The sequence below is a fragment of the Opisthorchis viverrini genome, assembly GCF_000715545.1.
Source record: "Opisthorchis viverrini unplaced genomic scaffold opera_v5_106, whole genome shotgun sequence".
Taxonomy (NCBI): domain Eukaryota; kingdom Metazoa; phylum Platyhelminthes; class Trematoda; order Opisthorchiida; family Opisthorchiidae; genus Opisthorchis; species Opisthorchis viverrini.
The window spans coordinates 233638-248208 of NW_008751768.1; the positions used below are offsets into that span (position 1 = coordinate 233638).

Genomic DNA, 14571 nt, shown 5'->3' on the forward strand with positions numbered 1-14571 from the left:
CTTCAATTCTGCCAAGTGGTGCGGGCGGGATTTTGCTAGGCAGTTTGTCTTGCTTTTAGTGATTAATATTTCGTATTTTCTGAGATGATAATGAGTGTCTGTTAGCATCAACTTCATCATTCGTCTGTCAAACTGTCTCGCAAGGGCCCAGGCCTGCTGGTGGCCTAGTGCCGGTCTGTGATTTGTACTGGGTGGAAGCACGTTCCTACGTAGGCATTCATGGAGGAAGCATACTTGTTCGCGTGTACAAACTTGTCGGCAGGCGAAGTTGTCCCAGCGACGAGCTTCTTTAAGCGTTGTGCGCTTGAATAGGTTCGCTATATAGGAGAACGTTGGTAGCTCAGGTAGCATAGATGGTCGTTGATTGGGCAATTTGATTGCAGACGTTTCATCACCAATCGAGGTGGCATCATCAGTGCGTTGTTAGGGTGTTTGGTGGAGCGTAGCGATGGCTCGGTGGTTGTGCTTTGAGTGGTGTTGTGTGTGTGTTAATATACATGCTGCCAGCCAGGGTTGACCTTCGATCACGGTTGGTTGTTCGGTAGGTCGTTTTGAGAGCCAACGCATCCGAGAACAGCCGTTAATAGGCACGTGAAACTCACATGGAAAGCTAAGACTGCATTTTCGGACTGATAAATTGCTGGGTGCCAGTTCTCTATTGTCTGTCCTCAGTTCTCCAGCAGCAAAAAGGAGGAACTTGAAACAGTGAGAGCTCACGACCCCAAGAAGATTCTCCAAGCGCAGTTTTAACTGTATAGGCGCCTTCCATAGGTAAGTGGATACAAGTTGGTAGATATAAGCTACCAATCTGGATACCATTCTGAAGAAACCGTGGCTTTTCGTGATGTGGCGGCTCAGGTTCTTCAGCGATACATTCAACTTTACTAGGGAATGTCTATTTGGCATTCATAGATTCTGTCCTACTAGTTGGGTCAATAACATCTTTACAGAAGCCAAATGTTTGAGCAGCGCCATACACATCACCAACCGTTAATCTCGGGCTTTCAACGTCTTCACAGGAGCCTTTGACTCAGTACATCGGATAGACAGTCGGACAAAGAGTAACACCCCACATTATCTACCCCTACACAGTTGGTTCGTAGGGGTTTACAAAAAACTGTCGAAAAGTTCGCCTATGGGTGATGAGATGGATAGGTCTACTCTGTTCAGTTATGTCACTGATATAACAATGGAACGCCCATTTCAATGGATTGAGCATTTTGGTATCGAAAGTATAAGGACTAGTGGCTTTGGACTATATGGACGATATTGTCTTGATGTAAGAAGACCACCAATCAGCGCATTTTACTCTAAGTGTGATTCCTGATGTAAAACCTTGTTTCGGTTACCCTTCTGAACCCTCAAAGTGCGAAGTGTAGGTTCAGAATTGATTTCAAGTTACCCACTGAATCTTCAGATAGAATGCATTGACCGATTTGCATATCTGGGCAGCTTCATTAACACTGACTGTACCGTGACAGAAAAAGCTATTGTATGCTTTTTAAAGGCCCGAGAAACGTTTGTAAATTTTCGTCGCTCATGGAATCGGAAAAGAAGTTCACTGGTCATGTATACAAAGCAGCTGGAACAGCAGATTATTTGTGGAACTGGCATTCTGCAATCCACGAACCTTGAATGGGTCCAAATTTTGGTCATCGGTGTCTTTGAATTAGATGGCCACATTGTGTTTTGAATAAAATGATGCTCAACGGATTGTTTGGTGATGAATCAGAACCATTAGACCAGAAAGTAAAGCTAACCAGATCAGGTTGAGTACGCGTGACGAACTACCGTTTACCAAAGGATGCACTGTTTCATTCCCGAACTCTCTTTGAAGAAAGGTGGTGACTTAGCAGAAGAAAATGGAGACGGCAATTGTCAACCTCAGTACTTTTAAACCTCTATGTCTTTCTGGCTGTTATCCACCCTGCATGTGGTTAGAAACCGTCAATGACATGTCCTCTGAGTGGTCTCACTCGCAGGCATGCTGTCAAGTCCTAGTCGGATTGAATAGCTTAAGTTTTTCTGATGATGTATGAAGGCCTCATTCCAAGTAATACTTGCAAAGGATGTAAAGGCAATCCCACTGATGATTTCCCACTTAGTTGTAGTGCTCAAATGCATTTACTCTCTCCCAGCGACGAGCTTATTTGAGCGTAGTGCGCCCGAATTGGTTTGCCATAGAGGGGAATGTTGGTAGCTCAGGTAGCATAGATGGTCGTTGGTTTGTTCGCTGAATTGAGCAATCCAAATGCAAACGTTCCATCACCAATCGAGTTGATGGAGTGTGTGGTGGGGCGTAGCGATGGCTCGGTGGTTGTGCTTTGAGTGGTGTTGTGTGTGTGTTAGTATACATGCTGCTAGCCGGGGTTGACCTTCGATCACGGTTGGTTGTTCGGTCGGTGATGATTTCTGACTTCGATGTAACGCTCAAATGCATGTACTCTCTTGCTTTTCCAAAATGTCGATTCCATGTTCTTGGCCGCTTTCCACGGGAACGTTGGTCTGCTATTAGCGGTTTGGCGGAGATTCCTCCTTGGAATTGAAGCCAGTTTGTGCCAAATAGCTGAGAATTACTATACATCTGTTTCATCCCTATCATAAACCATCGGCAGTGCGCATCTCAAGGATCTACAGAGAGATTAAATATGTCGCTTTCCCCGATTAGTAGCTGAAGGCTCAGCAGTTTGGGCACGAGCTGTGGAGGAGTAGTGTTATCAACTGGCACTTGGGCAAATTATAGTGTCGATCAAACTTCAGTGCCCGAACCAACATCACATATTCCGTACCTGCGCAAGTGAAGATATCTCAGCTGAAAAGTTAACACGGTTTGTGTATTTTTATCTCCAATGTGCTACCTACAGTTTGACAATTCTACTGATCTACCATTTTTATTCCACGCTTTATGGGAACATTCTTTTCATGGCTGTATATGTGGTGTACACATGGTTGAACTGATGCAGCACACAATGAAAAAGCACTTGGCTTAAGAACGACCGCCTATTGCTGCCGAAAGGCAGCAATGGAATTTGAGAGCAGTGATCCAGTGATTCTTGTTCGCAGTGGTTCTTGGGCTGGACTAACTCACCTTGAACAAGGCGGTTTAACGTGGAAATGGCAGTTCTTTTGGAACGTAGAAAAAGAGGGCCAAAATAAGACATACAGCCACCTTAGAAACGTTCTTCCTTGTACAAAAGATAAAGATATAGACTGTGACCATTCCTGCTGGTAATGAGTTTATGGTCCCTCATCCAATGCCAAAAGTCTTTTGGTGAAAAAATGAGCGAATTCAAAATTCGTAAGCTGAACCTGTTGAAAAAATGGGCATTTGTTTTGTATTCAACAGAGACGTTCGAGTGAAAGACTGCAATTTTTTGTTCAGTTACGTCCCTTCACCGTGCTGAAACAGAGCTTTTTCTAAGCAGGACCTTGAGCCAATTTTTACCTACTTCAGTGACAATTTCTGCAAACCCAAGGCTTGAGCTAAATCCTTGTAAAACGTTTGTTTACTCTGAGATGTGACTTCAGATGGCATCTCATGCATATGTAGCTACGGTTGCGACCCATGGAGCTGTTGTGCTGTGTCTGTGGACTCTTTACTTCCTTAGGCGACACGTAGGCAGACAGAAAATGCCCAATTTTCTGAGGTTTCAAAGAGGACTACTACATCAGGTGAAACACGAACAATGCAAGACCAGCTCAACTGCTGTAGTCGTTTGGAGAGGATGGTCCGCATCAAAGCACCTGAGGTCAGCAGAAATTTAGCTCAGCCGAAATGCTGTTACTTAGACGGTTTCCAGATGAATATTCTGTTAGGCTAGAGGCTGACACTAAGCTCCACATTTCATTCAGCATAAACGGATTGTCTTATCATCCATACATAGAATTGTTTTGTTTGGCTACTGCTGACTGAATGTGAGGGGCATTGCGTCAATATTGGGACGCAACGGTTCTACAATGAGATTGTCAGTATAATTCCGCTTATGGGAATCTGAAAGAATGTTTGAGCACATGAGGTCATGTGCCCGAAATGGGCACGTAAAACGTGTAATCAGCGTGACTGCAGCGCAAATGATTTAAACAAAACACAAGATCATTTCGGCTTAATCATTCAGTATGATGCATCGTATAACACCACGTCGTCCCACACACTCAACGATGGATGCAGTCGCCAACTACCTACACCAATCGATTTCATGTCACCTAAAACTTCACATAAAAGCGTTGACTGACAAAGCACGACTCTTGACTGATCCCGGACTGGATGTATCTGTTATTGTACCTTACACTGCCTATTCTGCATTTTGGCAGACGTTCTGAACTTACACTGTATTTATACTCTCAGCGGCCATTTGAAATTTTAACCAAGGCAGTTATTTTGAAAAGCAGGTGCCAAGTGAAGGTATGTGAATAATCTAGGATTATTCTTCAGGCACGAAGCCACAAAATGCTGTCCTCTCACCTGTAGTACTACTAATAAAAAAACAGACAACCTTATACAGATATCTCTCCCTGATGCTTCTGGTGAAACAGGCCTTGGTCGGACTTCGTAGTCTCCCAATCGTCAAAAATTATGCACCGTGTTGCCTCCACTTAGAGCTTTCAGTCAACCCGGCGGATTTCCTTCACGGTTCACATTTGTAAGTTCGATCCAGGTGTCAATTACTGAAGTTGACGATGAGGGTTTCCGTCTTCTCTACGGCAAAGATAGCAAAGTCGCTGTCATATTATTTCCTTCCAGTGAATACTACAAATGTCGTTGAAGTCAGTCCAGGGCGAAACATCCACGGATTGACAACCAAATCAAATTGTGACAAGCAAGGCCATAAGTGGGCGATTCTTCAACTTTCTACCACTAACGACAGGTTTTGTATATAATTCTCTTTTCTAAAATATTTATACTCCGTCTCCGAGCCTCGCTGACTTTTTATTATGCAATAATGTAAACAAACCATTCACCTGTTTGATGGTTTCAATCTCAGATGAGTTCACTCATTTATTTTCGACGCAAATACTTGAAGTGCACATAAGATGGGCAATCATCATAGAAAAGAATGACGCGACAGCTGACCTGAGAAAAGCGGTATCTTTCAGCTTTGACAGACAGTTCTTATCACAATCTCGTGCGAACCGACTGTGCGTATGTGGAATTGAAGGAGAGGAGAGGATAGAATGTTGGATTGTCCAGTAGGTGATATGGCCGCTGTTATTGCGAGCTCCTGCAATAAGTTCAGATAAACATTTCACCGGTGCATTTGGTGTGGTGCCCGTGGACTGTGGCTAGTCACACTAATTTTGTCACTCAGCCACAAGTAAAATGGACCAATGGGGTTTTTACGAGGTACACAGGTGCTGCCGTTGTTGCGGCATGGGGCATGTGAACGCCTCACTGGTTTTTTGACTGCTGCAACGGCAATATTGTGTATGTGTCGTTCTGCGTCTATGTCCATTTGGAATGGAAGACGTTGACATCATTACGAAAAATGGCTGGATTATAGTGTTGAAAGTATATGGATCAATGTTCTGGGACAACACACAGAGCAAGCAAGTAATTTTCACTATTTTGGAAGAATCTCACACTTGTGATTCACTAAAATTTGTGGATGTGACTAATCTGTGTTCATTTTCGTTCAAGAGGTGATAATGTTCTCCCTCTACCTTTGGTGCATACTGGTATCCGTAAAGACTTCTCAAGCAGCTAGGTTTATCCAAGATGGAAGTCCTTTGTTGGGTCCCCCCAGACAACTAACCCTCACAATTGCCTGTGATCCCAAGCGTCCATGTATAACAGCCAACTGGTTACCGCCGCGAATGGCTTCAGCTCTGGACACCGAAAGAAACGCGTCAACTGTTCAGTCAGTAAGTGGGATCCTGGTTGCTTATCGCGTGCGCTACGTGCTTGTTGAACCCCTTGACATAATCAACAATGAGTCTCCCAGCTTGAGCAATGGACAACCCTATCTACGTATGACCGAGAAGAACGTCACCCGTCTCCATTTTCAGACAACTGCTGGGGAGCACTGTGAGTTGGCTGAACAGATAATTTGCTTTAAAATAGATACACAGGAACAAAGTTTTGGGTATTCCTTTTTCCAGTTATTAATGTCGAATTAGCAAACTTACGATTTCGGACGCAAACGTACGTCTCACTTCTAAAGAGGAATTAATGAAACCAAATTTTTATTTGATGCATGTCATGTTCGAACAGAGCCTAACATTTGCACATCTGCATGTGTTGACGAATGATATAACGTGGCCATCTTTACAAATTTCTTCTATGGTGTGTGCAACTAAGCTACGGAACTACAGCAGTTTAAACATTTCTTGACTTGGGAACAAAGAAAAACTAAGGCGTCTGACCTCAGTGGCTCAATTTTCCAGCAAATGGGTGATCGGATCGGGAACGCCTCAGCTGCAAGAGAACTTTCCTCCTGTCTGGGACGATGGGTAAAACTGTATAAGAGAAATGAACATATGATCAGGACTTCGAAGCTCTTAGCACCTGGGCAGCGCTTCAATAAGAAGGATGGACTTTCAGATAAATACTTCTCACCATTCAACAACAATCAGGCAATCTTCTGGATCAGTTTTCAGCTTGTTTGAAACAACTTTTTCATTTCATTCAGTCATTTACCTCAGAATGAGTATTTCTTGAAAAACTATTCATGTTAGGGTGGAAACTCTTGGAAACTCTTATTGTCACAAAATTCAGATATTTGCGTCCTTAGTGAATGGTTTGGTTGGACCAAGAGAAACATCAATCAAATGCAGTTGCCCGGGACTTTCAAGGGGAAGGACTCTCACCTGAGTCTGCCACTCTTGAAACTACTCGGGTACTTTGCTTGCCGCCCAAGAGTTAACGCGACCACAATACTCAATCTTATTGGAACCATCGGTACTTCCTAAGACAATCCAGGAAAAGTAATGCGACTGTTCTAAGCCTTGCGTAAACCGTGGAGATTGAGTAGTTCGAGCTATCTGTGATAATCGGGAGGAGCCTTTGGCATGAAATTACAATTGCAAGCTAAGTATGCTTGTGGAATTAAGCTCCCAGAAATAACTACAAATTGTAATTTATTCGGTAGACATTGGCCTATTTCAAGCAACTTACCTACCGAGTTACCATGATGTCTAGCACCCATGTCATATTTTCGGTGACAAGAGACCTTATATCCTGTGAAATGTACGCGATATTCACGATATAAGTTAGATCTGTCTTGAAAAACGTATTGACCATGCGTGCAGTTTACAACATTCACACTCAGATGATGAAAATGACATGATACTATCATTTTTGTACGTTATTTTAGTGGGAGGATTTAGCACAGCTGAAAGGTGAATGCCAAATCATAAAACTGGGGAATGCTATTTAAATCCGAGTAGACAAGAACGTTATGATGGTGGACGATCAGTGCACCTGTCCTCATGTGCTTTGGGTGTGAGTACATAGTCGTTGAGAGTTATCGAGACTTAGTGAAAATTTCAAGGTGACTTGTTTGAAGGTTTTCAGGGCCGAAGACCCGCACCCAGTTTGGTGTCACTTTCCAGCTGCTGGTAGACTGCATAATGGCCTACCAACAGGATCTAGACCAATTGTAAACATATTGGATGTACGCATAGATGGGTCAAATGTCACGGGTTGAGAGCTACTCAAAAACGAACTATGTGTTATGTGGATAAGTAATGTCCGCTAAAATAGTTTAATCTGGGATGCACGACAGTTCCAAGGTCATCGTTTTGGAAAAAAGACGAATATGTTCGTTCCATTATGTAGTTTTTATTGGACCTTGTACGTTTATGGAAATAAAGGGGGACACGACAAACAGCAAACTGAATGGCTTGTTTGGAACATGATGGCTTATTTCATAATAAGTCGATCCGTATTGCGAACACTCGCAGGCATCAAGGAACAAATGTTTTGTGCCTGAAGAAAGAGAGCTCGAGAGCTTTACGTAGGAAAGCAAAAAATAACCAAGTTTCAATAAAAATATAAATGTTGGTGTTCTGAGTTGAGATCACATTTTAGTGCGGCAACTAAGAAGAAAAAACGGATGATTATTCATTCATCTCCAAGAATTAATTTAAAGAATAAGTACAACGTCTGAAACCGTAACGTGATGCCAGCAAGAATGTCCTGTATCAACGCCTGCTTCCTCCAGATCAATATTGAGGCTGAAATTGTCCAATCCAAAACGGCCTACCTGCACTCCCATCCGGCTAATGCCCATACACAGTGATTACCCTGTAACATTCAAAAGAAATAGTTGAGTCGTCTTCAGAAACGGTGTGTTTAACTACTCAACAATATGTGAACCATTCGATTCGGAAGGCCGTACGCAAACAAGTAAACCGCATAGCTTTGTATCATATATCTAATTGCTTCACTGGACAGCTGCTTTATTTTCTACCTGAAAGGATAAACCCTACAGCCTCATGAACCTTGATCCATAAAGGCCTTCTCAGGAACGTTTGGGGAGTGTGTGCATCATGCACAGAACGGTATCACGCACCTGGCTGTGTAGCATATGGACTCAATGAGGGGTTGATTATTAAGATACTCGACTCGCTATACCATCCCCATATTCTCAGGCAGGTGTATTCCGTTATTCGCCCTATCCAAGCACCTTACAAGGTACAGCCACTCAAACATTTATGAGAGTTGTACATTTGCACTACGAAAAACACGGTTCATGAGATGTGGACAACTTACTAATAGATGTAACAGTGGTAATAACACAGTAGAAACGGTGGTGGTTGAAAGTTATACAAGAAAACAAGGAAAATCGCCACGTTTCTGGTTAGGCTGTTTCAAATACGCGCAACTGAGGGGAGATGTGTTTAAATCTCATCTTGACGGATAAGCGTAGTCAGTACCATTAAGCAACCGAAAATCGCACATGCCTCAAAGGCGAACAATAAAGCTCGAAGGTCGTGATCATCCGTATAAAGGTAGAAGTCCCTACTATACTGGTTTCTCGTACGTCACTTTTACAGAAACTAACGTTGTATATTCATGTCTGTCAGCTAAGTATAGTGGTAATCAAAAATGACTATCACACACACTGCTAGTTCCAACGCTGCAGCTGATGCCTGTTGGTCAGACGGATCCCTCTACAAGCAGGCGTATTTGCCTCAAAACTTTGAAAATAGAAGATAACTTGCATTTATTTTTACGGTGGACCAAATTCCAATAACCCCGTTTGTCGTAAAAATTTGCAAAGAAAAACAGCACAATCATATCATCCTTTTAACTAGAGACTCCTCGGAATGTAGTGACACAACTGGTTAAGAATACACCAGTTGAGACTTACATTTCCGTTTTTTGGTGCGTTTGATTGTTCTCCTTTTTCTCTGAGGTCACTAAGCTCACCACATTCTCAGACTTAGCGTAGGTGATCAGATTTGACTTGCAGTTAACTAACATTTTGTGGCTAATCGTTATTTAATTAAAATTTAACCAGGATCAAGCACCCGACAATACTCACTGAAGTTAAGCACCGTGAATTCGGTCAGTCAACAGTTTGCTGGCAGAATAGCAGCCTGAAAAACAAGGTATTTGGACTTAATCCATGGTGAGGTACAACCTCTTGCATATATATCGTAGGAAGCTGCGCGGATGAAAAAAGTACGAATACGTCAAACCCGTGTTATTGGCAGTCCTGTTTTTACTTGGTTTTACTCCGTATGATTAATGAAATTCTGTCGGTCGTTTAATTGCTATTTGAATGTCAGAAACGTTTGGTAGGAGAATTTCCAAAAGACAAATTAACACCCGTTTATTTTTTCATGGGAATTTAGCATTTTAGGTTCTCATCTAAAGCGATTACATCAATGGAAGACCGTCGAGATGATCACTTTTGGCGCCTGCAACTTTTAACTTACAGTTCGCAACTCAGTCAACTAGGACTAAGGTAAAAGTGTGTTGTATCAAGTGGGAGCGTGTTACACAAATTTTTGTCTAGTTGGCATAGTCAAATATCACCATTCGCTCAGCTCTACATAAATGGACTGAAGTACGGACAGCTGTTTGGTTTTATTACAGTGGACACATTCGCACTGATAGAGCTAGAGTGCTGTTTGTATGTTTATCTGTTTCGGAACAGTGATGCAGTTCTCAGGAAGGATATGTTACTGACCTTGCCACTCGTTAATTGTGCCATTTTCGAGGAAATAGTGTAGATCCGTTCGAAAGTCTTGTTTCAACGAAACCTATCGACTTTGCCGTGTGTATGCTACGGTTGAAAATTGGACTACGGTATGCATTCTTTCATCTTGTTGACGAAACGCAAATGGTCCGCTGGAACTGGGTTGCTGACAAAAACTTACCTGTTATGTTTCAGTGTTTGGGGTCAAATATGAATTTCGTGTGGCAGCAGTCAGCAGTACAGGAATCGGTCCTGAAGTAAGCGATCGTATCGCAGTTCCAGAAGCGGGTAAGTATGTTCTATTTTGGGAGTAAACAGAGAGAGTAAACAGAGAGTAAACTGAGAGAGAGAGAGAGTAGAAGAAGTTAAACAACACAGTATGTGTGCCATTTTATATTTTTAGCAGTCGATTTACTTCTGTCAGCGTAGTGGTAATGGGAAGTCGACCGGCGTCGTTTAATTAAGCGATCCGAGCGGTGCAAACGGCTTTCCCTTTTTATCAGAGTAGCAGTTTTGCCATTTTCCAGTGTGCCGTGTTGTCTTATTATTTTCAGAGATTTACGATCAACTTGTCTACTTCAACTATGTGTAACTAATGGTTGCTGATACGCGCTGATGTAAATAGACTTTTTCTAGGTGGAAAGTGAACATGTTCCATGACTATCGGAATAAAACTAACGTGAGGAATATAATGTATGCATCCTGTGACATTTGGCTGAATTCAGTCGATAGCCAGTGAATTATAAGAATATAAGTTAATTTTGCATGAAGTGATTTAAATGCAAAGACAATCATCTGACCACTCACGTGGTTGAAGTAATCTCATCACGAGTGTTATGTGATTGGTTTCTAATAATTTCAATCTGTACAGAAAAAATAGGCGACTCGATTCTTACCTTGAGGTCTATCCTCGAGGAGAACTGTAACATTTCAGTGAACAATCATCGAAGCGCAATTTCATACCATTTTACATATGTGCAGCAATACATTTTCCGTCAATTACTTACATTTAGGGTGCCTTGCTGTGGTTGCTGTTTCCGGTAGCTTGCTGATGATATTCAACTGAATGTTTGAAGGAAAGTCAAGGTAGAATGGGACTAGAAATTAGTTTATGCAACTTTTCGACAGGGAGTTAAATCATGACTGATGTACACGAGGTAACATGAAACATCACTGTTATGTGACAAATAAGATCAGATGCAAGGAGGCAGACGTCACTTTGAGTGGGAGTGTAGGTAAATAATGGGATAACATGCATTTCCGGTATCAGCTTTTATATCATTGTTTCAGAATCACCACAGACCTAGCATATGTTATTGCGTACCGTGCTACAGTATGTTGTTCCCAGGCTCACAATGAACCTAATGTTTCCTGCTACGGATGGAAGGTTGTTCTGGGGTGCGCATATGTCAAGTCTAGATCACACCTGTAAATTACTGTGGCTTGCGATAGCCTCACTTGTTTAAACCTGCGCGACCACTTTCAATACCTTCAAACCCGTGCCAGCGTCCTGGAGTTATTTACTCTAAACGGACTCACGGGACCGTAAAAATTCTTGTACTGCTGTCAATGAGTGAATCGTTTGACGGATGCAGAAGAGTAAAGGATTTGACGCATCCCAGTTAGAAACTGCTATTATTTTTTTCGGAATCAAAATATCCGGAAAACCTGATTTTCAGCTGCTTGATCGGCCTAGTTACTGTTATCCTGTAGGCTTCCAAATGGGTCACGGTCCTGCCAACACATCTTGTGTCTTTGCTAGTGGATTTGTCATAGTATAGCTTGCAACGCCAAATGATGACTTTGGTTGAATGACCCGGCAACCTATTTTCATGAAGGAAACTACTCACAAGGTTGGTGAAAACTCTTCGACAGCCCACGACCGGTTTCACCCCTATTGGAGTTCATCAGGTGGGCGCAGTCCCCGAGTTTCGATCAACCTTATGTTCTAATTGAACCCAAATTGGACTGTTTTCGAGAAATACACTATCATAAACGAGAGATTCAGTTGAGTCTCTCGTGAAAACCAAATTGATTTGCAAATTAGTTTATTTCTCGAAGACCCGACAGCCTGTTTCACGGTTTACACACCCTCTCCCCCCTCCCGACATGTGCCACTGGCGGGTGGACTGGAGTAGTCGCGAGTTCCGATGTGTCGCTCAGTGAGGCAACATCCTGTGTTAATTAATTACTGCACAATCCAAGCAGTCGGTCGCGTTCAGCGTTTACACGTCTGACACCACGGCGTCCGACAACTCGCAAGAAATTTTGGCCTAAAATGATCAATGCACTGAGGTTTATCCATGATGTGTGTTTTCAGAATGCAAAGGGATGGAGTGTTGAGTTGTCAAATTGTTCTCCTCTTTTTCCTTCTTTTTTTGCGTAGATTATTTTTGGACTCTATAGGCTGACTATGGGCAGACGGAAAAGACATACAGGTCCTAGGCACAGTAGGTCGAGAAGCGGTTGATTCTATGAAAACTCAAAGCAAACATTATCTTGAGGCGGTCAAAGGATCCAAAAAACATTTTAATCTTTGGTGGTCGTTGGCCTGTTCGCTGAGCTGGGCAATTTGATTGCAAACGTTTCATCACCAATCGAGGTGACATCATCAGTGCGTCATTGTGGAGCGTAGCGGTGGGTTGGTGGGCAAAGCATCATAGACAGTTAAGGACTGATTCTGGTTATTGGCGATCGATGTCGATGTGAAACGTTTTGCTCAAAGGTGACTTGGTGGCAGGTAGACAACCTGCGTTAAAACGCGACCCATTACGTCTAGACTAATACGCCATCGAAAAGTATTCAGATGCTCCAAGGAATCGTGTGTGCGAGCTAAAGTCTCCGGGATCACGACCGTGTTCGAACTCTTCGTGGTGTACATATGGGTAGTTCGTTCACGAGAGAATGTATTTCATGCTAATTTCCAGCTACAATCGGTTTGATCACTGGCAGTGCTCATGGAAGTTGACAGTCGGCAAGCACAGACTTGGCTGTATACGAGAAAATACTGGGGTGAGGAAGCGCCAGTATATGAGCTAACAGCAGTACCAGCAGAAGCACAATCTGTCGCTGGATTTGCGGTCAGCAGAATTTCGTGGTCAGTAGATTTTAGACAGGGAAGATGTCTTAGTAAAACAAAACACGCAAAAGCTAGTGAGTTCGTTCATGAATTCGTGCTTTAAAGGCTAAGGTAGGGGAAAACTAAACGATGGATGAGTGATGACGTGAAGTTGATCAGTTAAGGTAGACAAAAGATTGATTATTAAGGAGGTTAGAGGAAAATTTACGAGCTAACCATTAAGAAGGATCAAAGGCGTTCACGATAGCTTCGTTTTACGTATTCTTCTTTATGTCTGCAGTGAACTGAACGACGATGATCGGCGTAACACAAAGGTAGATTTTTACAATTAATTTTTGTATGATGCTGAGATACCGACAGGATGCCACGACTCAAAAAGGAGGTCAAATAATACCTTCGAACAAGTCATTGCCGGAGTAGGTTTTCTAATGAACAAGTTGTCACAGATGTTCCAACCCCCCTGGATGTCCAGAAAACATTTTCCAGAGCACAATTCATAGATTAGGCTGATTGTTTTTTCTGAAGACTTGTCCCTCAAGATTGTTCAGTGTATTGTTAAGGTGATAAAATACGCGATAAAGCGCAGTCTTGTTTGCACTGTGAATAGATTTGGGAATTCCGATGGAGATTTCCTCTTTAAGTGAAGCCATGTTGAAAAGCCGAGAAGCACCGTACAGCTGGTTCATCCTAATTGGGGATCATGAGCTGTGCACATCTCGTGAAACTCCATAGAGTCTTCAGCCCGCGACCTCTCCACTAGTATTTCGAACACTAAACCGTTCGGCCACCAGCGGCTGATCAGTAGTGTAATTAAGTCGCACTTCGACAAGATATAGTGCCGTTCATCTTTCAATCCCGGGGTCCACATCACGCGGTCACACGTGTTGACTGGCTCCTAAAAAACAGCAGTCTCTGCTAAAACTTTAGTTCTAAAGAGAGATTCATCAAGGTTTATTCGAACTAAATTGGAGTTAATAGTTCAATTTTACCTTGTGGTATCAGACATTGACGGCGAGATTTTCACCCTTTGAATAATGTGCCACATGGGTTTACTCTTAGCAATCCATTCCAAGTTGGTGACTAAATGAGTTGAAAATGCTGGTGGCTCTTCCAGTCAACGGTATTGTTGTTGATCACCTAAGGGAGATGCTTTGGATCTCTTGACGGAAAACTTGCGGAGACCCACATTAATTGCTCAGCCTCGGGATATCAAGCAGAGGCGTCATCTCTCTCAAAGTGCAGGTTGAAATCCGCATCAGGAGCGAATTATTGGAAATTTCCGTTTCCATGTGAACACTTACATGCGCAGATAAGAAATCATACTTCGATTCACCTGGTGCCCGGCGA

At 42.7% G+C, this 14571-nt stretch overlaps 1 protein-coding gene across 1 annotated transcript; it reads left to right on the forward strand.

Moving 5' to 3' along the window:
* Positions 1-4966: 4966 nt before the first annotated feature.
* T265_13846 (hypothetical protein) lies at positions 4967-12551 on the forward strand (the record flags this gene model as incomplete). The annotated part of the gene is given in 5 exon segments (XM_009170859.1): positions 4967-5140; positions 5792-5855; positions 5861-6022; positions 10341-10433; positions 12532-12551. Coding segments are annotated over 5 exon segments (513 nt in total).
* Positions 12552-14571: the final 2020 nt, after the last annotated feature.